The sequence below is a fragment of the Doryrhamphus excisus genome, linkage group LG14, assembly GCF_037039965.1.
Source record: "Doryrhamphus excisus strain RoL-2023G ecotype Guam linkage group LG14, RoL_Dexc_Guam_v1.1, whole genome shotgun sequence".
In the NCBI taxonomy this organism is placed as follows: domain Eukaryota; kingdom Metazoa; phylum Chordata; class Actinopteri; order Syngnathiformes; family Syngnathidae; genus Doryrhamphus; species Doryrhamphus excisus.
Window position 1 is genome coordinate 16,526,279 of NC_136370.1, and position 25,085 is coordinate 16,551,363.

The 25,085-nt window shown below is 39.6% G+C and overlaps 1 protein-coding gene across 6 annotated transcripts in view; it reads right to left on the reverse strand.

Moving 5' to 3' along the window:
- Positions 1-25,085, reverse strand: part of LOC131140056 (ryanodine receptor 3-like) — a 137,426-nt gene that overhangs the window by 30,987 nt on the left and 81,354 nt on the right. For all 6 annotated transcript variants that reach the window (XM_078796120.1, XM_058090132.2, XM_078796119.1 and 3 more), the window contains 25 exons: positions 19,059-19,332; positions 18,837-18,951; positions 17,365-17,497; positions 16,604-16,707; positions 16,383-16,518; positions 14,672-14,858; positions 14,431-14,539; positions 14,235-14,355; positions 11,328-11,497; positions 9,462-9,682; positions 9,210-9,300; positions 8,170-8,310; positions 6,798-6,961; positions 6,606-6,684; positions 6,303-6,392; positions 4,846-4,992; positions 4,689-4,751; positions 4,353-4,428; positions 2,762-2,885; positions 2,541-2,656; positions 2,395-2,462; positions 2,204-2,325; positions 2,007-2,056; positions 813-873; positions 20-258 (listed from right to left, as the gene is read on the reverse strand). In XM_078796120.1, the coding sequence (XP_078652246.1) occupies positions 20-258; positions 813-873; positions 2,007-2,056; positions 2,204-2,325; positions 2,395-2,462; positions 2,541-2,656; positions 2,762-2,885; positions 4,353-4,428; positions 4,689-4,751; positions 4,846-4,992; positions 6,303-6,392; positions 6,606-6,684; positions 6,798-6,961; positions 8,170-8,310; positions 9,210-9,300; positions 9,462-9,682; positions 11,328-11,497; positions 14,235-14,355; positions 14,431-14,539; positions 14,672-14,858; positions 16,383-16,518; positions 16,604-16,707; positions 17,365-17,497; positions 18,837-18,951; positions 19,059-19,332 (3,201 nt within the window). The remainder of the gene's footprint in view (positions 1-19; positions 259-812; positions 874-2,006; positions 2,057-2,203; positions 2,326-2,394; positions 2,463-2,540; positions 2,657-2,761; positions 2,886-4,352; positions 4,429-4,688; positions 4,752-4,845; positions 4,993-6,302; positions 6,393-6,605; positions 6,685-6,797; positions 6,962-8,169; positions 8,311-9,209; positions 9,301-9,461; positions 9,683-11,327; positions 11,498-14,234; positions 14,356-14,430; positions 14,540-14,671; positions 14,859-16,382; positions 16,519-16,603; positions 16,708-17,364; positions 17,498-18,836; positions 18,952-19,058; positions 19,333-25,085) is intronic.

Below are 25,085 nucleotides of genomic sequence, written 5' to 3' on the forward strand. Positions count from 1 at the left end.
CTCAGCCTTGAGGACTCACACAGCAGGTCCGCTCCAAAGTGGTGTTGCGTGATGTGCTCGAACAGAGCGGTCAGGATGGGGAGTAGAGCCACCGTGGTGTAGTTGATGTTCTGCGACACGCCTTTCATCTGTGAACGCGAGTGAGTGAACTTCCCCAGTTTGAGGTTCTCGAACGTTTTCTCCAAGTCCTCAGCGGCGTTCTCAAAGAACGTCCTCAGCCCCACCCTCACTGATTCCGAGCCCGATTTCATCACCGTCCTGTCGGAGTGGAAAAGAGCTTGATCAACACACAAAAATATTGCAGTGATGTGCTCAGTAAATGACATAACTATTTACATTAAATCCAAGGTGATTTTGCAGAGAAACGGTGCATGCAATGCATTAATATGATTAGTCTGTCTATTTTCAGCTTTTCATAATTCATAACATTACTACATGAATAACAAGGCCTTGATGTATCCCAGCAGAAAGGAGAAATGAAAGGTAAAACACAATATGGCCTTCATTAAGTGTGAGCTGCATTAACAAGCGGCGCACTGTAAGCTTCGGGCATCGTATGCTGCATGGAACTTGTTTGCTTAATTAAATGCCAAAGGATGCTCTTTGCTAATGTCAGTGCTTCCCACAAGACATTCCAGCAATAAGAATATTTCATGCCGTATATGCTTTTAATGAGATGAAACAAAATGTCATAAATGTAGAATGGGAAAGAATTGTTTAGCAATTTATCAAACAGTAGGCTTTTTGTTTCATTCACTTTGGTATATGAATATCCAGTGTACCGCTTTACACGCTGCCATGTTTGCACCTACCTGGTATCCAGCGTGTGTGCCAGGATGTGCAGACAGCTCACCATCGTGGTAGAATCGCTTCCTAAGAGACAACAAGCAATAATCAGAATTAGGGATATTATTGGTCAACTGATATAAATGCAGTATATATGGTAATGGTAATGGTTTTATTTCATTTGAACATGCATCAGATTACAATTGAATGCATCACATAATCAGTTCACAGTAGGAAGAAGCAAAGCTTATTAAATAAAAAAAAAATTAAAAATTATTGTTCACTTCCTGCTTTCCTAATACAATTAAAGTTTTTTTTACTGAATTTTATTAATTTTTTATTTTTTAATTTTGTAATTAATTTATTTGACCAGTCCAGGGTGTACCCCGCCTCTCGCCCAAAGACAGCTGGGATAGGCTCCAGCACCCCCGCGACCCTCGTGAGGATAAATGGTAGAAAATGAATGAATGAATTAATTAATTTATTTATTTGACCAGTCCTGGGTGTACCCCGCCTCTCGCCCAAAAAACAGCTGGGATAGGCTCCAGCACCCCCGCGACCCTTGTGAGGAAAAGCGGTAGAAAATGAATGAATGAATGAATTAATTTTTTATTTTTTTTTTGTCATGTACTGAAGTACAAGGTGATATGATCATCCAATGACATACCATAGTACCCATTATATATATATAATATATATTATATATATTTATATATTATATATATATACCACCATATATATCACATGCTTTTTCACTGAAATTGGCCGATATTGGCCGAGCATCCCTAATGTATTTTTATTTACTTTGTTTTCAGCAAAATTCATTAATTCATTCATTTTCTACCGCTTTTTCCTCATGAAGGTCGTGGGGGGTGCTGGAGCCTATCCCAGCTGTCTTCGGGCGAGAGGCGGGGTACACCCTGAACTGGTGGCCAGCCAATCACAGGGCACATATAGACAAACAACCATTCACACTCACATTCATACCTATGGACAATTTGGAGTCGCCAATTAACCTAGCATGTTTTTGGAATGTGGGAGGAAACCGGAGTGGAATTGAACCCTGGTCTTCCTCGCTGTGAGGTCTGCGCAGTTTTCAGCAAAATGAAAAAAAAATACTCTGCATGCTTTATAAATTGCATTTTTAAACATGCATCTTTTTCAATCATGTTCAACAGGTGGTATAATTGTACACATGCATGCAGAAGGGAGCAGCTTACCAAAGAGAGAAATCCTATGTCTTACAAGAGCTGCCAGTTTACAAAACAAGCTAGAGGTGTGAAGTTTAAAAAAAAGGGAGGAATTCAGAAAGTTAGAATGAGTACAGAGTTGAAGCAAAGATCATACAAATGATGAGTGTTACTCTCATGCTGTGTACAGTCAATATGTGTGTGTGGATGCAAGGCAATATGCTGACCTGGTGACCATTTCCTTTTCCTTATTGGAAGCGTAGCCGCTGCTGCTCAGGTTCTTATTAGGTGACGACAGGAAGTAGAGAGAATGATTCTTGAAGTATTGGTCAATGAGTGGAAGAAGAACCTGCAGGAGCACAAGAAAGAAATATATAAGATATTCCTACACAATCACACATAGAATTTCCATTCTTACTTTGGCAAAAAACTTGATTTCTTGCTCATGAGGTGACCTGTCCGTTTTACCACTGGCAGCCATGGCCTCTGGATTGAATGAAAACCCGCAAAATGAAAAAGTACTTTCATATGCGTATTACAGTTAGAAACTTGTTATAATCGTACCTAGATGAGCGATGAACTCCTGGGCGGAGTCAACATACTTGAGTAGCTTCTTGAGGAACCTGTAAGCGAACCTTTTCTCCATGGACGACGAGTCCTGCTCCAGGTCCTTCAGACCTCTGCAGCTCAACACATAAAACAGCAATCACCTTTTTGACTCATCATGTCAACTGCACTGTCAAATGGCAACTTTCAGAGGCTGTGTTTGCCGTGTTAGATTCCACCTTGTGATGCTGTAGCCGCTGATTTGAAGGAAGCGGAAGAGCTCTTGGGCCTTCTCTCGATCCCGAGCCTTCTCTTTGGCTGTCAGTGTTTCATAGGGCACCAGCAAAGGGTGCGTACCTCCACCTAAAAGCAGTTTCCAAGCAAACTGTCAAGTCAAATGTGGAGTGTACTGTTTGGACCTCTTTACAAGTAATCTTTAAACTACTATGGGAATGGTAATGGTAATGCTAATGGTAATGGTAATGGTTTGATTTCATTTGAACATGCAGCAGATTGCAATTGAATGCATCACAAAATCAGTTCACAGTTCCACATGTCCAAAAGGAGTAGGAAGAAGCAAAGCTTATTAAATCCTACCCCTCCATCTGGTACTTTTACAATCAGTAACTGTTACATTTGTTCACTTCCTGCTTTCCTAATATAATTTAATTTTTTAAATTTTATTTTTTTAATTTAATTTAAAAAACATTTTCATTCATTCATTTTCTACCGCATTGTTTTGTTTAAAATTTTTATTATTAAAAAAATGTTTTTAATGGTTTTATTTCATTTGAACATGCATCAGATTACAATTGAATGCATCCCATAATCAGTTCACAGTTCCACATGTCCAAAAGGAGTAGGAAGAAGCAAAGCTTATTAAATCCTACCCCTCCATCTGGTACTTTTACAATCAGTAACTGTTACATTTGTTCACTTCCTGCTTTCATAATACTAAGCCACAGTAAGTGAAGATTTGGGCAGTCGTCATCAAAAATGAATAAAAAGCAGGTGCTTGATTTTTTTTTAACTTGACACTCTGACATCTGGAAAGCTATGACAACCTTGTGTGACCATGTCTGGGGACCAGGGGCGTCACTAGGTTCTGAGGACGAGGGGGTGGAGATGCACAGGATATGAATAAATGAAGTAGACATTCAAAAAAATCCCCAAAATAAATAAGGAACAAGAACCGGGATATAACTTTCCCACTTTTGTACAGATTTAGTAGAGATACTCAATTGTTTTAGGCCACCATTAAATGTACACAAGTACACACAATCTACACTGCAAAACCGCTGCTCAAGCTCTGCAACCATTCTGTCCAGTGGACAGTCATCGATTACATAATAATCATTATTATATTATTAATTAGCTTATTATTACTACTATCATCATTATTCTTCTTCTGATTATTACTACTACTAATAGGCTAGTATTTGCCTGCTTATTAGCCTGCTTTTGCTCTATTATCTGAAATTTGTAAAAAAAAAAAAATGTGAAAAAAAATAAAACAAATCAATAAAAAATATAAAATTATTTAGGGGGGCTTAAGAACATTTTAAATAGGCCTAATGACGCCCCTGCTGGGCACACAAACATCAAATTTGCACTTCAAAAATGACAAAGAAATGAAGTGCTTTGAATCTGCACACCCGTGCAAGGTCACACAAATATTTCTTAAGACCAAATAAAAGTGTTTTCGGTGAAAATAACAACATGGTGATAGATTCAAATAGCATAGGATATTATATTTGTTTGTTTGCATGTTTAAATCTGTATAAATTGGGTCAAGATGGTACAATTAATCTCAATAATATAACATATCACCTCTATATCCCAGGTCACTCTTTTTCCTTTTGGCCCAGATGTTATGGTAATTTTCAGCCACCACCTCCACCATTCCCTTGGAACAAAGACATCAAATAGAAAAACAAAAAAACACAAAAACAAATACATTCAACTTGAATTTGAAAAAGATTATTGCAGTTTGTATTTTGTACTTTTTGCTGTGTGGTATTCATGTTAATGAATACAGAGCTGGTGCACATACACACTGTGGAGTCAGTGTAGTTATTTCTATTGTTAGCTGACAACATATGTAATGCACGTAAATGCGTGTTTCGGGGGGGTGTGGCTATGCCCGGGAAATGAATGGTCACTAACCTGCAGCTCTCGGGATAGAACCACATTGCTTGTGTCTACCGGGCTGGGATGAAAACCATTGGCCTGTATTTAATGAAATAGAAATGAATGATTGAGCAGGTTAAGTATGTTTATTTGTATTATATTATATTATATTATATTATATTTTCCACCATACTTGTGAGGCCTGAGAGATCTTTCGCATCTTTTCATTCTCCCGGTGCTGAGATGTGCATTCTCCATCTCTGGCCCGATCAACACTCCAGCCCATTGCCAGCATGCTCTTCAATGACTCCCTGATTGGCCATCTGTAAATCTCTTTCTCCTTAACACATATTCAAATAATTACTCTCAAAATAGTCCTTTAGTTACACCATGTAGACTAAAGTACTGGGACATGTTTTTTTAATCAATTACATTAGTCTACAAGCAGAATGCTCCTGGAACAAAAGTACTGAAGTTTATAGTGAAGGTTTAGATCACTAATAAAGAAAAAGTCAGATATGTAGATCGGCTATTTTGGGTCAAAATAGGACATTTATGCAAAATAAGGTAAAAATGGTGATTTATCAGAATGTACAGTGTGTCTACAAGCAACCAATTCCATCTGAAAGCCTGTCTGCATATTACAATATATTCATTTTAATATGTCTAGATTTCATTCACTCATTCATTCATTTTCTACCACTTTGTCCTCACGAAGGTCGTGGGGGTGCTGGAGCCTATCCCAGCTGTCTTTCGAGGAAACCGGAGTACCCGGAGAAAACCCACGCATGCACGGGGAGAACATGCAAACTCCACACAGAGATGGCCGAGGGTGGAATTGAACCCTGGTCTCCTAGCTGTGAGGTCTGCGTGCTAACCACTAGTCCGCCGTGCAGCCCATGTCTAGAGTTTTGACATACATTTTTTTGTTTTTATTTGCAGAATTTTGCATGCTTTTAAAGAAATGTCATGAACAGAAGCAGAAATGGACTTTGTCAGAATTTATTGGAAACTACAAGGCAGATAATTATAAGCAGCTGGTGGCAAAAGTCCTGAAGTTAGTTGCATTATGTCACTTTTTGAGTTCCCATTTAGATTATTTTTTTTTCCATTGAACTGTGGAGAAGTAAGCGGTGAGCAAGGGGAATGATTCCAGCGGGACATTGTAGCTATCGAGAAAAGATATCCGGGAAAGTGGAATCAATCTTTGCTTGCTGACTCGGCATTGTTCAGAAAATGAATAAACAGAACTTTGTTGTTTTATGTGTTACTTTAGCTTGTTTTTCACAACATTCCTAGTTTATTATGCAACTATTTTCTAAATATTAGTATTATTTTTGCCACTTTTAGCCATTTTTATATCAAGATAGACCCTATAGTTGGTTCATATGCTAACTGAATCAATTTAACTGAATTATTCATCTTAGCCCTTATGATTCCAACCATAACAGTACACAAACCAAGGTGCATAAAGACATGCATGGATGAGTTTGATATGGAAAAGCTTCTTCTGCAACATCAGTGACCTTTGACCAAATAAGGCTTTCAGAGATGACCAATTTTCACTTCCTGGAAATGGGTGTCCCAATACTTTCCCCTCTGTGTTCAACAAATGCAAAAATGCAATATTATCCTATTTATGTTGCGTACCTTCTCTGTCAGGGCTTTGTATGTCCTGAGCTGTGGGTGAGTCCTGGCCTTCTCGTCCACACTGTCTCCATATTTCCACCCAAGCAACACCTGGAGAAGAGTCACAGTAGGAGGTATGAGGCCAATCTATTGTTTATTCTTTGAATGTCATGGTAGATGATATAGACGCGATATGATCAGATTTTGCTTTCCTCAGCTGTCTTTTCACAGATGCAATACTGCATCATGACGCAGCAACAATGGAAATCATTGGTCCACAATACAGAAACAAGCAGTCTTATTGTCAAGCCTCATTAGCTTTACCTTCTCTGCTGACCATTTCTCATGGGAATGCTCAGCATACTTGTTGACAAAGTGCTCAAGCTTCTCTGGGAGAGCAATGCTGAAAGATAAATGTGCGTATTAATAAGCAGGGACTCCCGATGCATGCAGTTCAATTTTTTTGTACCGTATTGTTGGTGTAATGTGCACGAGCGTAGCTGCAGTGTGACTTACTTAAAAGTGGTGATCGGTTTGGGGTCAAAGTTGCCATGGGTATCTACAGAAAGAGGCTTCTCCATGGTGCTACTAATAGACCCATCCACGTAGTCGGGCGGTAACGCTCCGGCTATGGCGCTCAGACACGGCATCGCCATCTTGAACAGCTCTGGGTCATATTTCTGCACAAAAGGAAGAAAAAAAAACCTTAATTGAAGTATTGTCTTGCATTGGTTGCTCATTAACCTGGTTGGGACAACAATATAGCAGCAACGAGACAAAGAGGAAGAGATATTCATGATGAATTATTAAGGCTTCATATCAATATCATCCATTCCGATATTGATGTTTTTAGTGCGGGCCGCCTGCACACTCTCCTCCAATGGGCATCCATTTAGAAAGATGTGCTGAGTCCAGACGTTTACACTATTTCAGTGTACCAATGCCAAGATGTTTTTTGCACACATGCATGTTCATCATCACCAAGAGATCAATCAAACAACTTTAAATAACACAATATTATATTTATATACGGTATAATATTTATTGACTCATTCACTGCTAGCCATTTTCAGACAAGAGAGCTCCATACTGCATCCGAACGGTTGTTTGTTTATATGAAACAACAAAAACAACACATGAAAAAAATATTTTGATGACAAAAAGCGTCTGCACGGTGGATGAGTGGCTAGTATGCATGCCTCACAGCTAGGAGACCCGGGTTCGATTCCACCCTTGGCCATTTCTGTGTGGAGTTTGCATGTTCTCCCCGGTTTCCTCCCACATTCCAAAAACATGCTAGGTTAATTAGCGACTCTGGGAGAGGGGTCTCAAACACGCGGCCCGCGGGCCAAATGTGGCCCGCAGGACACTAGTTTGAGGCCCCCGCCTTGATATGAAAGTTTAATGTTAGTGCGGCCCGCGCAAGTTTGATACGGATGCTGTATGGTATCATGTACCCAGAAAAAAATATTACGTTTGATTAATGTTCATGTTAAAGGTTAAATAACTGTTAATAGTTATCCTCTCTATCCGTGTGGAAGTGGTAAGTTTTTGGCTATTTAAGTTTAAAGGAAATAACTTGAAGGTTTTCATTTTTCTGTTTTTAATAAATGCGTTTTTTTGTTGTTTTTTTTTAAACCTGATGCGGCCCAGTCTCGCCCAGACCCTAGCTCCAGTGGCCCCCAAGTAAATTAAGTTTGAGACCCCTGGTTTAAGTGTAGATACAATGTTAAATGTGTCCGCCTCTAATAATATTTCCCATGAAGAACATGAACATAATCTGTGATGCTCTTCATGTTTATAAGTCGCAGAAAAAAACATTTAAAAGTAAGTTTTAGTGAAACAGCTGATGTATAACACTTGGCATAAATAAACAGATGCCTCTCACCCTCTGGGAGAGCGAGTCAAACACTCCCCAGAAGATCTTCTTGGTGAGCTGCAGTTCATCCTCCGAAGCCGTGCCGTAGCTACCCCAGCCGGATGGCAGACAGTAGTACTTCCAGTTCTGCTCATAATGGTTGGTCAGCAGCTGGAGGACAAAAAAAGATGAAAATTAAAATACAGAAGAGACTTTTATCACAGCGACAATAATATAGAGGCCGTGGAAACGCATACGAGCAGCACTCAGCACAAATGAAATGTAAATGTAAATTCAATTGGTGGTTAGCGCACAGACCTCACAGCTAGGAGACCAGGGTTCAATTCCACCCTCGGCCGTTTCTGTGTGGAGTTTGCATGTTCTCCCCCGTGCACGTGTGGGTTTTCTCCGGGTACTCCGGTTTCCTCCCACATTCCAAAAACATGCTAGGTTAATTAGCGACTCCAAATTGTCCATAGGTATGAATGTGAGTGTGAATGGTTGTTTGTCTATATGTGCCCTGTGATTGGCTGGCCACCAGTCCAGGGTGTACCCCGCTTCTCGCCCGAAGACAGCTGGGATAGGCTCCAGCATCCCTCGCGACCCTCGTGAGGAAAAAGCGGTAGAAAATGAATGAATGAATGAATGAATAACTGTATGTGAAAGTGCGTCCACTCTTTCACAGGCCAGTCATATCTTACAAAAATTGATCTTTTTTTTCTTCCCTGGCGGCCAGATGGATGAAGTGGATCAGCAGAGCCAACACGCTTGTAATCTCAAAGTCTAATACTCCATCCGCATGTTTTTTTTTTCTACGTCTGCTTCTTCCACAATGTCACTTTATCACAGATGTCAAACAAACAAGTGGAAGTATATGAGAGAGGGTGGAAACAGTTATTCTATCCATAAAACACACCGAAGGAGACCACAGTGACCATGCAGAAGAAAAGAAAAGGTCTCATAATGAGGCATGCGGGCAAGGCAACCGGAGGGGGGGGGGGGGGGGGGGGGTGATAAGAGACGGCGCCTGCCAAGAGAATTTTAAACAGAGTGAATAATATGTTGGCCACCCTGAGAGGCATCTTGCAGTATTCAGTCAGCAAGGGCACGTCAAAGACGAGGCGGTGCAGAAGCTGCTGCAGCATAGAAGGGCGAAGGTGCCTGCAGAAAGAGGTGAGAGAGAGAGAGAGAGATAAGTGTGCCCCCCCCCGCTGAGCTTCTCTTAACCACCGTCACTGACTTGGGAGACAAGCCAGACCCCATTTATTGTTAATCTCAACCCCTGTCTGCGCAGATAAATGCGCCTATTGTGCTGTCCTCACTTGCAGACAGCCAGCAGGCACTCCTCAATGGCGTCTCTCTGGGCTTTGGTGAGGGAGCGGCCCTTGGAGAGGCGGTAGATGGTGTGCAGGGTGGAATCGATGAGCGTGGCGTGGTGCTCGGTGCCGGCGAAGAGGGGCGCGCAGCGAGTAAGGAGGGGGAGCATGGCTGAGCCGATGTAACGGTTCATGGCCAACGCCGTCTCGGTGGTGCACAGACCCTCCTGCAGAGAGATGTGGGATTACACTCTGACACCGCGCGCAAACATTTAGATGATACTCAATAGCCTAAGCTGCTGCCCCCACGACCTGACCTCAGGTAAGTGGAAGAAGATGGATGCTTTCATACATTTCTATCATCTTGCATAAAAAATTACAAATAATAATAATATTATAATATATACTATACTAGAATAATATAATATTAATTAAAAAATAATATATATATATACATATATACATAATATATTATATTATAATAATATACTATAAATTATAATATAAAATATTACATTACTGCATTATATTATATTACAATATAATATAAAATAATAATATAATAATATATACTATACTAGAATAATATAATATTAATTAAAAGTTAATATAATATATAATATATATACATATATACATAATATATTATATTATAATAATATACTATAAATTATAATATAAAATATTACATTATTACTACATTATATTTTATTACAATATAATATAAAACAATAGTATATAATATTATTAATATATAATAGATTATATTAATATATTAATATATAACATTATATTAATATTATATTATAATAATATTATATTATATATTATAACATAAAGTATTATAATATAATGTAATATTTTATATTATAATTTATAGTAAAATATTATAATATTATATTATATATTATATATATGTATGTTATTTTATATATTATATTATTTTTTAAATCATTTTTTAAATATAAAATTATAATATAATATTATGTTACAATAATATTATACTATTCTTCTAAGACTGTTCCCCCACGCGACCCGGACCCGGACCCGAATAAGCGGAGGAAAATGGATGGATGGATGGAATATTATACTATATATTATAATACAATATGAATAATTATGTTATAATTTAAATCAACAAGACAAGACAAGTCTTTTATTATTAAATGTCTTTGTTCAGTTAATTTTGACAGAAAAGCATTTATCAGCGCTTCTTATTTGTAGCTTAATATTTTTTGGAGTCAAACCCCACTAAAAATGATCATTTTTAAATGATAATAAAAAATTATTAAAATAGTAATAGTATACATTTGAATGAATGGATTTCTGCTTGGCGCCTTGATATCTAATTTCATTGTAAGTAAATAATCAGACATGTAATAATATCATTATGTAATAGTAATATCAGTTATTATTTGATTTGCCCACCTCTAGATAACTGCACTTTGTTATTAATATGTTATTTTATGGCTATTATTTAGTCAATGCAGGCTGTATTTGGCTCTGTTTCCCTGCTTTAATTGACCTTCAGCATAATTCAACGTCATGCTGAGAAATGATCTTTTGGAGCACAAACAGCAGGCTGCACTAAAAGGAGCAGCCCACTATAACACATAAAAGACTAAACAGATAATAACTGTAACACATGTTGCCTTCATCCAATTAGCATTGAGTATCTGACTGTCTATATTGAGTGAAAAGCATTGTGTTCGTACTATGGACGCCAATCAGAGATAATGGCTTAATGAGTTTTGCGGTGAATTGTACACTCCATAATGACAACAAGATAAATGTTTACAATGTAAGCCAGGTCTTCCCGATCTGCTGACCACTCGGAGTTAAAAATCGCTCGAAGGCCAAACGCCTACCTACCGTATCAAGAGAGTTTGCAGCCCTCAGGTCAGGAAGGAAGCCAACTTCAAGCAGGTGAAGCAAAAAGCTTTGGTCCTCAATACCGTACACTCGGTCCAGGAACAGCACCATTGGGGCTTTGTGGTCCGGACAAAAGCAGGCTGACATGTCTGGTTCTGTCACAGAGCCGTCTGAAAGGGCAAACAAAAGGAATCTTCAGTACTGTACAACCTACAGTAAGTGAAATACTGCATTTTCTGTATACGTCAGACTTTTTTCATCCTGCGACTTTTAGTCAGCATCTTAAATATTAAAATACAACATCATTTCCGATGCATGCGCCGCTACTTTTTCCTCACACTTTGAACCCTGCAGCTTATATTTAGCGAATTAGTGGACATCGTTACTGGGAGTGACAACAAAAGATGGCGAGACACTGGCGGTGTCTGTGGTGAGAGAATTGTGGAGCTATTCGGTTCCAACAGTGACCAGGACAACTTTAGTGGACGATCGTTTTAAAACGATTTCTTCCTGGGTATTAAATATTATAATTTACATTTACATAAGTTCAGCTTATGTACCATGCTCTAAAGCAGGGTTCTCAAACTCAATTTACCCTGGGGGCCACTAGAGCTAGGGTCTAGGTGAGGCTGGGCCGCATCAGGTTTAAAAAAAAAAACAACAAAAAAACAAAACGCATTTATTAAAAACTGAAAAAAAATCAATAAAAAAAAACTGTCTTCAATGCTTTTGCTTCTGCTGTATGCTACATTTTGCTTTTTGCTTTGGTTCCGGTTTTCTACAAGAAAAGCTCTAATAAAACATTCCACTGTTCTCAAATATCTTAATTTTTATTTAATAAATTTTTATTAAATTTAAAAAATTTGATTTTATTATTAAATTTTTATAAATATTTCTATTTACTACACAAAATAAGATGAAAAATAAATAAGTAAAAATAAATAAAATAAATAAATCAATCAGTAATAAATAAATACAATAAATAAACAGCAAAAAAAACGTATAGTTGGCGGGTAGAGAATTTTTTTTTTTTTCACATTCAAATTAACAGTATTAACAGTTATTTAACCTTTAACATGAACATTAATAAACCATTTTACACAATTAGCAAGTTAGCATCGTTACATCTGGGAGCAGCGTCGTAACTTGCAAAATCAATTGTCAAATTGTGTCCGGTGTGCACACAGCGGGCCGCGAGTTTGAGACCCCTTCTCTAAAGTCCGGAAATTATGGTATTCATAATTTAACATTTTCAAATGTTCATTCATACCGACTATCCGGTATTGTCTTTGATAACCGCGAAAGGGTGAAAAACTAGATTGAGTGATGTGGAATGAGATCGGGAGCTTGGTGAACTTGCTTATCAGTAAGTTGCTTATCGGAGTCATGGCCTCCCAGGTAGGTTTTTTTTTGACAGATACCACTTTTACTCTAGATTGATTCATAGTCCGGCAAATAAAAAATAAAACTTTCAATACTTTATGGAACGAGTGGTTACTCAGCAGATGAAAGCGTTCTGTCTTCCCTGCTGACAGAGCTCATGGCAAGCCTCGCCATGCTCGTGCAGGTCAATCATTAGAGCAAGACAAGCTGGGTACCAGTGATCTGGCTTCGTCAGAGCCGTGGGCGTGCACAGAAAAGCACTTGGCTGATTAAAAAGGCATGAGTAGTAAAATGAAATCAATATCCTTCAGCTATGCTCATGCCTTTGTAAGCATGGCTCTGGAAAGCACACAAATTGTCTTATGCAAATATGCACAATGGATATTTTCATTAGCCTGGTATTTATTGATTGACAGGGACAGGGCACATTCGTGACATTTCTATCAATAGGCCAAAATTTGTCAAAATGCTATTTTTCTTCTGTCGTCCCTCATCTTAAAGCCATTTACTAAAAATCGAATAATGGCACAACAAACTATGGTCTCCAACATCATCCACCATCTAGCTCAGGGGTCTCAAACACGCGGCCACTAGTTTGAGGCCCCCGCCTTGATATGAAAGTTTAATGTTAGTGCGGCCCGCGCAAGTTTGATATGGATGCTGTATGGTATCATGTACCCAGAAAAAATTATTACATTTGATTAATGTTCATGTTAAAGGTTAAATAACTGTTAATAGTTATCCTCCCTATCCGTGTGGAAGTGGTAAGTTTTTTGGCTATTTAAGTTTAAAGGAAATAACTTGAAGGCTACTGTTTAGGTCGCTAGCTCTCTAGTTTGCGAGTTAGCATGTGTCTCAAGACCCTGCAGTTGCGCAATATGTTGTAAATAAAAAGAGTATAAATGTGACTATAGTCGTGTTTTGTCATGTCTACAGGGCTCTAATAATGTTTTGTTCATTTTAATCTGAAAAAAATAATTTGTCTACCCACCAACTATATGTGGTTTCTTAAGTTTTTATTATTTGCCGTTTTATTATTATTATTATATTTATTTATTTATTACTGATTGATTGATTTTCTTTATTCTTGATTTGTTTATTTGTTTTTCATCTTATTTTGTGTAGAAAAATAAAAATTAAGATATTTGAGAACAGTGGAATGTTTTATCAGAGCTTTTCTTGTAGAAAATTGGAATCAAAGCGAAGTTTTTAAAATTTTTTTGTTTTTAATAAATGCGTTTTTTTTTTTTTTTTGGAAAACCTGATGCGGCCCAGTCTCACCCAGACCCGAGCTCCAGTGGCCCCCAAGTAAATTGAGTTTGAGACCCCTGATCTAGCTGAACTTAAATGACACTCTAATTGCCATTCCAACTCAGTTGTGCATAAAAGAGAAAGTGAAGGCACCACCGATGGCGAATGAAGCCACAAAGTAAAAGTCCTAAACAGGAAATAATGGTGGAAACAAAGGAAAAAAAACAAAGTACCAAAAGTAGTCAAAGTGTAGCGACCACTTAAACGTTGTACCTTTATTAATGATGGGTGTTTTAAGTGGTATGCTGATGATTCCCACCAGGTCCTCCATGGGCACCAAAGAACGTAAAATGGCTCGAATACGAAGGGCTTCACCTTTCCCTTTGTTGATGAGCTGTAGACAATAATAAGACAATGTAAACACAACATATAATATAATAATAAGAGATGAACGTTGTAGCTAACGCACATGCATCTCCGGGGCGCAACGTCCCAGCAGGTCAATGAGTGCAGAGTAGAAGGACATGATGGCATTTCCCATGTGGACCACCTCCTCTTCATCGTCACCATCAGCAGATCTAAAGGTCAAGGGAGAACATCAGCAGAGAAAAGGCTTTCCTTAAGGTTGGGAAAGAGGATGAGCAGCAAATCAGTTCCTGGCCACTTCCTGTGATCGATTCAATAAGCTTTGCTTGATCTGTAAGGCTCACACGTCAGAGCTGACTCCCTGGACAGAGCCAGGCAGGTCCAAAGCCGGGGTTTCAGAGATCTTGATGGCTTCTTTCATAGCAGCCAGAAGGCCGTTCCCTCCCTCTCCTCTCAGGGCGGGCCCGAAACACTCGGGGCGACGGATGAGAAGCTTGACCACAACACTGGAGTTCTCCTCCACACTCTCACCTAGGAAACAAAAAAAATGTTCAGTTAGATGGAAGGGAATAACAGGAATAACAGGAATAACTTCACAATATGTTGATTGTGGTTTGCAATAGGGAATTGTTACTAATATTTCTACTAGTCAAGGGCTGCACGGCGCGCAGACCTCACAGCTGGGAGACTCGGGTTCGATTCCACCCGCCCATGCGTGGATTTTCTCCGGGTACTCCGGTTTCCTCCCACATTCCGAAAACATGCTAGGTTAATTGGCGACTCCAAATTGTCCATAGGTATGAATGTGAGTGTGAATGGTTGTTTGACTATATGTGCCCTGTCATTGGCTGGCCAACAGTCCAGGGTGTACTCCGCCTCTCACCTGAAGACAGCTGGGATAGGCTCCAGCGACCCTCATAAGGACAAAGCAGTACAAAATGAATGAATGAATGAATAATAGATATCAAGGCTGCAAGGTGGACTAGTGGTTAGCACGCAGGCCTCACAGCTAGGAGACCGGAGTTCAATTCCACCCTCGGCCATCTCTGTGTGGAGTTTGCATGTTCTCTTCGTGCATGCGTGGGTTTTCTCCGGGTACTCCGGTTTCCTCCCACATTCCAAAAACATGCTAGGTTAATTGGCGACTCCAAATTGTCCATAGGTATGAATGTGAGTGTGAATGGTTGTTTGTCTATATGTGCCCTGTGATTGGCTGGCCACCAGTCTTCTCGCCGAAGACAGCTGGGATAGGCTCCAGCATACCCAAAACCTTAGTGAGAATAAGCGGTAGAAAATGAATGAATGAATGAATTAATAGTAAGGGATGAAACAGGCTGCACGGTGGATGAGTGGTTAGTGTGCAGGCCCGAGCTGACCCAGCTGGGATAGGCTCCAGCACCCCTCGTGAGGATAAGCGGTAGAAAACGAATGAATAATAAGGAATGAAACAGGCTGCACAGTTGTTGAGTGGTTAGTGTGCAGGCCCAGCTAGGATAGGCTCCAGCACCCCTCGTGAGGATAAGCGGTAGAAAACAAATGAATGAATTTCTACTAGTCAACCAAAATATTAGAAGACTGCAGTTCCAACAATGATTAAAACTCAAAATCAAAATTGAGCATCGGTCGGTTCTGGAGTGGAATCTAATCTCATAATAACAGTCCCACTCAATTTCAACATGGCATGAGGGTTTGGAGCCGTGTGGCAAAAATAGATTTTCATGGAGGTCTCAGTTACTCAGGAATTTACAGCATTCGCTATTGTGTTCTTGGAACCTAACCCCCCCACAAAGTGCAGTAAATAAATAAATCAAACATCCAGGGGCTCTTCATCTTTTTCTATTGGATTTCATGCACCGTTGTGGTGCACCAAATAGTGTGATTATAAAATATTTAACACCTGCAAGAAAATGTAATTCATCTATAATCAACACTGCTTCACATTTTTGTAGCCAAAGGCCAAACTTGCACCTGACTCGCTAACTTTATAAAGTAATTTAAGTCGAATATAAATCATTCAACTTCCACAAGGGTCTGATATGCTAACAGTAGTCGTACCATTAACAAAAACAGCAAACCGCAAGAAGGAAAGGTAACGTTCTCCCTCAATGGGGTTCCAGCCGATATCTGGATAACCTTTAGCCAAAAGCATCGGACAACTCTGGAGACCGCAGCCCGCCAAGTACGTGACTACCTGCAGGAAGAAAGAAAGTACAACCTCACATAATCCTGGTGTTTAGTTCAGAAAATTACCACAACAATCATTCCAGAAGCTCCACCTTGTCTAGATCAGGTTCCTCCAGGGCCAGAGCCAGACCGTTGTTGTCCATGACAGAGGAAGCGGCCACATCGAGAGGAGTGGAGCCCCTCATGGCTGGTGAAGCTGCAATGATAAATACATTATTAATTTTAACATTATTAGAGCCCTGTAGACATGAAATAGCACCCCTATGGTCACCTTCACACACTTTTTTTTACACCAGATTGCACATAAGAGAAAGCATCCACTAGTGTAGCAAGTTACCAAGTACAAAAAGAACAAAGTAGGAAGTCAAATTGTATACATTTGGACAGCGCTAAAAACGTTACGGTATGTGGAATTAAATTACTGTATAGCACGGAATGAGCACAGAACTTAATGCACTAAAGTGAGCCATTTCAAGAAAAAGTACAAGCAGTTGACATTTAGCAAGTATATGGAAGAGGAACCCGGACCTATGTCTAATCTACTTATTCTTTATTCCTATTCAGGCTACTATACCCAAAATAACAATATGGACATTCCCATAGAAGTGAAATAGCTGTCCGTGTTGATGGGTGAGGTGTTCTGGGCATGCCCAGCCGGGGAAAGGCCCCGGGGCAGACCTAGGACACGCTGGAGAGATTTTGTCTCACAGCTAGAGGAGGTGGTCGGGGACCAGGAAGACTGCTGCCCCCGCGACCCGGACCCGGATAAGCGGAGGGAAAATGGATGGATGGATGGATGGATGGATGGATGGAGGCATCAACAGTAAATGTGGACTCTTAAATCTTGACCCACCAAGGCCGACGCTGCTATTCGCTAGCAGGTAACTCAGGTGGTCAAACATGGCTTTCTGATTCTGGCGACTGATCCGGCAAAAGTAGCACAGGAAGCGACAACAGCTGGCGACCATCTTGGGGAAGGCAATTTCCTACGAGACGGCAAAATGAGAGCAAACATGGACCAGAAATGTGTTACTCCTCCTTGCTTGCATGTACAATACATGTATGTACAATACATGTATGTACAATACATGTATGTGAATTGGTACTTGGTGTGGTGTAATGGAGACAATAAACATATACATCACATCCTATATGTAATGATATACGTAATGATGTGCAGTATAATTTGATTGCATAGAATCTTTGCCCTTCATTTGTTATATAAGATCAACCTGGTGCATTTTTACACCACATTATCAGCAGTTACTGATCCAGCTCTAATGTTGGGATTTAGCTCTCTAATAAATGGCCAATGAGCATTAACCACTACACCAGGGGTGGGCAAATTACGGCCCGGGGGCCACATGTGGCCCGCCAAGCGTTTCAATCTGGCCCGCCAGTTGCTTTCTAAGTATTTCAACTTTTAACATACAAACTGGCCAACATGACTTACAAATCGGATGTCTTATTTCGTAAAAAAAAAACAAAACAAAACAGTCAAATTAAATGACATAGTTTGATGTGGTCTTATGTTTAAAGTGCTCCTGAAAAAAGGGACATGAGAACATAAAGCATTCAAGAAAAATTATAAAATAATAAAAAATATTAATAAAAAAAAATAAAATAATAAAGTATAAAATAGTGTGTGAGGACTGCACGGTGTGGAAGTGGTTAGCACACAGGCCTCACAGCTAGGAGACCCGAGTTCAATTCCACCCTTGGCCATTTCTGTGTGGAGTTTGCATGTTCTCCCCGTGCATACGTGGGTTTTCTCCGGGTACTCCGGTTTCCTCCCACATTCCAAAAACATGCTAGTTTAATTGGCGACTCCAAATTGTCCATAGGTTATGAATGTTCTGAACTCCTGTTTCACCGTTGCTGGATCGATCAGAGAGAAGTAGAGCAACTTCATATAGCTGCCGTCATGTTATTTGTTAGAGCAAAAACAATAGTCAACTAATGTTGACGGCGGAGGAGTGGTTAGCGCGCAGGCCTCACAGTTAGGAGACCCGAGTTCGATTCCACCCTCGGCCGTCTCTGTGTGTAATTTGCGTGTTCTCCCCGTGCATGCGTGGGTTTTCTCCGGGTACTCCGGTTTCCTCCCACATTCCAAAAACATGCTAGGTTAATTAGCGACTCCAAATTGTCCATAGGTATGAATGTGAGTGTGAATGGTTGTTTGTCTATATGTGCCCTGTGACAGCTGGGATAGACTCCAGCATCAAGCGGTAGAAAATGAATGAATGAATTTTGTGAGTGGGTCCTGTGTTTGTGTAAAAAATGAAAATGAGATGTAATCCATCAAAAAAAAAAAAGCCGTCATACCTGGGATTTGTCACTTCCAAGCACATTCACCATGACCTCCATGACTGTCTCATGCATGCCCAGTATTCTCATTAGATTGGGGTGCTGATAAAACACCTTATTGTTCATGATGTCACTGGTAAGAAAGAAGAGAATTGATTATAAATGTACAGTTACAGTAAAAAAAAAACATACATGGCTACCAAAGTCATTGTTTAATATTGATTTGAAACATATTTTCACCTAAGCCCATCAATCATGAGCTTCTCCTCCTCTTTCCCCATCCGAACAGAAAGCAGCGATCTGATCTGGCCCAAAGAAGCCAGCAGCTTGATGGTGTCCTGGACTGAGGCGGCACTGATGGTGTAAGTCTTCCTCATGGCCCTGAGCAGCTCACCAATGCTGTCATATTGCCTCCTCAGAAGGCTGAACATCTTCCGAACCAGCTCTGGGTCTTGGATGTGACACTCCTGGGCCCAGCTGACCATGGTCTGTGAGATCAACTCCTTCAGGTTAGCTGCAAGAAAGGTTGTTGGGTGGAGTTTTATAACATTTTGTATATAAATGGTATATATGAATGTAAAAACAAGCAAACATCAGTTACAGTTTTTCTCGATTGTTTACACACAATTTGTGATGCCTGAGACCCAATGACCACAACATATAACCAACCAAACAATCCCCTTCTCCAAGCTATGGAAGATGCATGTGGAGACATTCCAGCGGATGATCTCCATGGCTGGATTCGCCATGCTAGACAATATTTCCCCTGCTGCTTGGCCACAGAAAACCTTGCATGTGATGTAGATGAGATGCTGTGGCCTGACCCAAACAGAAGACGTGATGCAGTATAGTCTTTTGCTTTGTTATTGATTGATTTTTTGTTTATTATTATTTTTATTATTTCTTTAACTGAAGCTGTATACATTTAGAAACAGACCACCGTATGTGGAACTTTGTGTTGGCTGTGATGAACACTTTGTACATTGTTTTTCGGTGAAAAATAAAAAAAAAAGAAAAATATATATTTCTTTGTAATTTTGTGTTCTGAGTCAAAAAAAAAACAAAAACACAAAAACCAAAAAACAATTCTAAAACATTTTGCAAGAAGTGTCACACTGTTTTTGGATGTAAAGTTTCATTTTGCAGTTGCAAATTGAGGGGTTTTTCAGAAATGTGTGAGTGATTTTTTGGATTTTTGTGTAGAGTTCTGAGAATATGAGGCATCCTTTCAGAAAATGTGTTTAAACAAACGAGAAAAACTGTAACTCAGAGGCATCAGCAAATGCACAGTTTATACAATATTGATCTCCTAGAACCAATCGCAATTAGGTGATGGTGTCTTTAATGCCCACGTGATTGCCTAATTGTTGCTTTTCCAAACAGTATTTGACAACAAGGGCATTGATCACAGTTCTGGATGCGTGTGAGTCCAGTCAGAAAGATTACGTTAAACTTATTGGATTCTGGAGAGAAACGCAGTAGCAGTACTTTTAGCTATAAAGCTTTGAAGGATTAATACTGAAGGCTTCTTTACTTGCAGCGGGAATTGAACTGAGGTTGCGGTTGGCGGTCGTCTAGCAGATCATGGCCGCAAACAGCTATTGCCTTTGATTTAATATAACGCCATCAAGGACACAAAAGGAAGGAAAAAAAATCTAATTCTATCTAATCTAATCTAATTAACCGACTATATTAAAGCTAACAAACACATAGAAGTACTAATGGTAAACTTTATTGCAAGAGAATTTGATTTAAAAAAAAAAAATCCCCCGCCTGCAGCAATTGAATTGTCCCTCAATTATTCTCCTGCTTCCTTCGCTCGCATTCGGACGCCACCAGATGCTGCTGAAGTAGACTTTTCTGAACTGCATCTGCCACCATAAACCAGTACGCTGATCAATCAGCGTTATGCAACATGCCTCACAGTCTTTTACAAAAAAAAAAAAGTGCCCACTCCTCTATTTCAATCCCGCTCTGTATAGAAAGCATCTGCATTTTCTTGCAGGGAGAGCAAATGTGCTAATAAATCACGTTAAGTGTTTTCCACATTCAATAGCATGCAGTTCCATACTTGTGTGTCCTTGTCTCGGACCTGACTCAGGTTTAATTGATAGAAGTGAAAAGGAGCAATGATGACGACAATACAGCAAATATCCATCATATTCGTAATAAACAGCAGGTAAAACGCACACTGCACCATTTAGAGAATCATTTCAAATTACAATTTTGATTGGAGGTCATTAAAGTGCCTCTCAAGCTGGGAAATTAATCCCCATTTATTGTGTCTGTCTAAAAACTGATTGAGAAGGGTTTTTATCTTAATGGGCATCTACCTACCTATCTATTGCTTTAATCAGGGGGAAGATTTGATTCTATTACAAGTGCAGGGATTAATTAATAAAATGGAATTTTGCAATGAAAATAGGAGACATTTTTCATTTGATGACGCATATGCAACCAGGTAATATAACATTCATTCATTCATTTTCTACTGCTTATCCTAACAAGGGTCGCCAAAGTGCTGGAGCCTATCCCAGCTGTCTCCGGGTAGACTCTGGACTGTCACAGGGCACATATAGGCAAACAACCATTCACACTCACATTCATACCTATGGACAATTTGGAGTCGCTAATTAACCTAGCATGTTTTTGGAATGTGGGAGGAAACCGGAGTACCTGGAAAAAACATGCAAACTCCACACAGAGACAACCGAGGGTGGAATTGAACTCAGGTCTCCTAGCTGTGAGGTCTGCGAACTAACCACTCGGTCACCGTGCAGTCCCCCTCATTAACATGAGAATGAAAAATAAAATGTGTGATCGCTCAACTTTACCTTACGTATTTTACCTGGCTCTTACTTGACACACATAATAGACAACAAGCATACTGACTGGAGATGTGATTTTATACATAAAGTTTTCTGTTAATTGTATGATTTTTAACAAAACATTAAATATTATTGAACAAATTAATTTCCCATGTGCTGCACAGCTAAGAGACCGGAGTTCGATTCCATCCTCGGCCATCTCTGTGTGGAGTTTGCATGTTCTCCCCGTGCATGCGTGGGTTTTTTTCCGGGTACTCCGGTTTCCTCCCACATTCCAAAAACATGCTAGGTTAATTAGCGACTCCAAATTGTCCATAGGTATGAATGTGAGTGTGAATGGTTGTTTGTCTATATGTGCCTTGTGACAATCCAGGGTGTATCCGGAGACAGCTGGGATAGGCTCCAGCACGACTGCGACCCCTGTGAGGGCGGCATTAGCATTAGCATATAGTGAAAATGAGAGAAAATGTGAATAATTCCTTTGCAAGTTGATGTTGACCCTAAGTCGGGGGGCCGCAGAGCTCTTTGTATAAAAAGTCTCGAGCCCTGAAGTGTTTTGTTCTTTCTCACAAAGTCTCCAAATTATGCTTTTCACTCTGAGGCTCCATTAGCATAATGGAGTTAGAAAGATATTAACACGGGAAATCATTGTTACACCTTTTCTAACTACTTGACTACTTGTTAAATTGTTGTGTTTATTGGAGTGGTTGTATAGTGTGTATGGTGTGTTGGTCTGTGTGTATGTATGTCTGATAAGGGTTCTACACAGGCTGTATACACTTATCCTGTTCATTTCAGGGGCTTGTAAATGATATTGAATCCGAGTGGGACACTATATTAACTAATAATATATATACTAATATACTAATAATATGAATAGTTGTTTGTCTATATGTGCCCTGTGATTAGCTGGCGACTAGTCCAGTGTGTGCTTCGCCTATCGCTTGAAGACAGCTGGCATAGGCTCCAGCATCCCTGTGACACTCGTGAGGATAAGCGGTAGAAAATGAATGAATGAATGAATGAATGAAATTTCAATTTGTGTCCAGGGTAAATCAACATGCCATGTCTCCCTACTGTGTGTGATTGTGTGTGTGTGTGTGGGTGGGAGGGAGGGGTTTTCTTTTGTTTGTTTGTTTGTTTTCCCTTTAATTGTGGTAATTGTTTTAATTCTGTAAAGCACTTTGTGTTGTATGTCTTTGCAGGAAAAGTGCTATACAAATAAAGTTGATTTGATTTGAACATGCTCGGGTTCTGTAGCCTCCTCCCAAACCACTCCTACTCTATTGCTATTGGTCAGGGGTCGAAGGTCGGGTCCAGCCCCACACCACAAATCTGGGCTTCATCGAGACACGGCCCCTTAAACTAGTTATGTGATATTATTATTAAAAAAAACAGTAAAGAATATCTGGATATTGAATACAAATAGATGAAAATTGGAGTATATTCATTCACCAAAAGAGTTCTGTAGCTGAATTTCCTGAAGTTCTTCTATCCATGCATTCACCAGATTTAAGACATAAAACGCCAGCAGTGATAACCTCCAAACACACCAACCTAATGATGATACAGCACTTCCACATCATGGAGAACAGAAGTGTGAAAAGCTGGAAATGTAGACTAAGGCTACTTTAAGTCACACAGTCTATCATTTATTTCTTTTAAAGACCTCATCTAGTGATTTCCCTTTTCCATTCCCTGATGTTCTTATCGTAAGGACATTTTTACGTTAGAGTGGATTTAACAGTTTTACCATTTTCCCAAAAAGATGGTACCCCATTATCCTTGCGGCGATAAAAGTGTGTTGGACAATCTATTTAATTGTTTTTTTCCCTTTTTGGTGCAAGCCTGTGCTTTTTGTCGCTGCTGCTGAAATACACAATATTCTGTCGCTATAGCAGGGGTCACCAACCTTTTTGAGGCCGAGGGCTACTTTGTGAGCACGGATAGTATGAACGGTGAACTTCCAAAATGACAAAACTGCACGGATCACTTTTTAGTAATCAGAACAAAAGGAATAGTAGTAGTAACACTATGTGAAGCGACTGCTCACATATCAATGTTCATTATTTATTATTATTTTCCACGATAATGGTAACAAAAACATATTTTTTTTAACAAGAAACATTTATTTATGTGCTCACATATTTGAAAGTCAGAGGGAACACCTTTCTGTGATTTTTGTCATCTGCCTAGTGAAAAAAGTCCTTTGTTTGTCCAAAGCTGCCTTTAAGAAACGGGCCTTTTCCGTCCTTAATGCGCTGCCGGGTGGGTAGCTCGCATTGAAGCTTTCGTGACAAGTTTTGAAGTCTCTCTCCACATTTTGTGCCGCTTTGGTATTGCAACAGTCATCCCGCAAATAAGACACATACATTTTTCTTCAAAATATGTAAAGAAAAATTAATCAGTCACTGTGGAAAATTTAAGTCCTTTTTCGTTTTTGGGGGCTAAACTGCACGAGTGAGCTAACTCCTCATCACCGCTGCACTATATCAGAAAAGCGGTGAGTGGACGCGTGCGCACACATGAACTTTGACCTGAGGTAAGAGTTCGTTATAAAATATTTTTGTTTTAATTTTTGATGTTATAAGACGCTCGGCACGGCGGACGAGTGGTTAGCACGCAGACCTCACAGCTAGGAGACCAGGGTTCCATTCCACTCTCGGCCATCTCTGTGTGGAGTTTGCAAGTTCTCCGCGTGCATGCGTGGGTTTTCTCCGGGTACTCCGGTTTCCTCCCACATTCCAAAAACATGCTAGGTTAATTTGCGACTCCAAATTGTCCATAGGTATGAATGTGAGTGTGAATGGTTGTTTGTCTATATGTGCCCTGTGATTGGCTGGCCACCACTCCAGGGTGCTGGGATAGGCTCCAGCACCCCCGCGACCCTCATCAGGGAAAAGCGGTAGAAAATGAATGAATGTTATAAGACGATTAAAAAAAATACATTAATGTAAGCAATTCTGATTCAAAATTTAAAGCACAAAATAACAATGATAATTTGTGACAAGTGCTATTTTTAGAAGATGCCTCACGGGCGCCTTAAGTGTTCCGCGCGCCCACGGGCACAGCGTTGGTGACCCCTGCGCTATATAGCCTGGCATGTGTTGTGTTAAGTTAAAGGTATTGGTGCAGGCGCTGGTGCCAAGTAATGTACCGTTACAGGGTATTGCATCATATCTGCAGTTAATTGTCATGACCAGGGGTGGGCAAACTTTTTGACTCGCGGGCCGCATTGATATGACAAAATTTACGGGGGGGGGGGGCAGACTATATATTTTACACGTAACAGTCCACCTGGTATTATTGTATCTGTAAAATTGTCATGCAATCTGCTATTATTATTTATTATTTTATATTTATATTTAAATATTTTAAAAATAATAAAATATTATAATAATTACAATAAAATTAAAATAATAATTATTATATTATTATT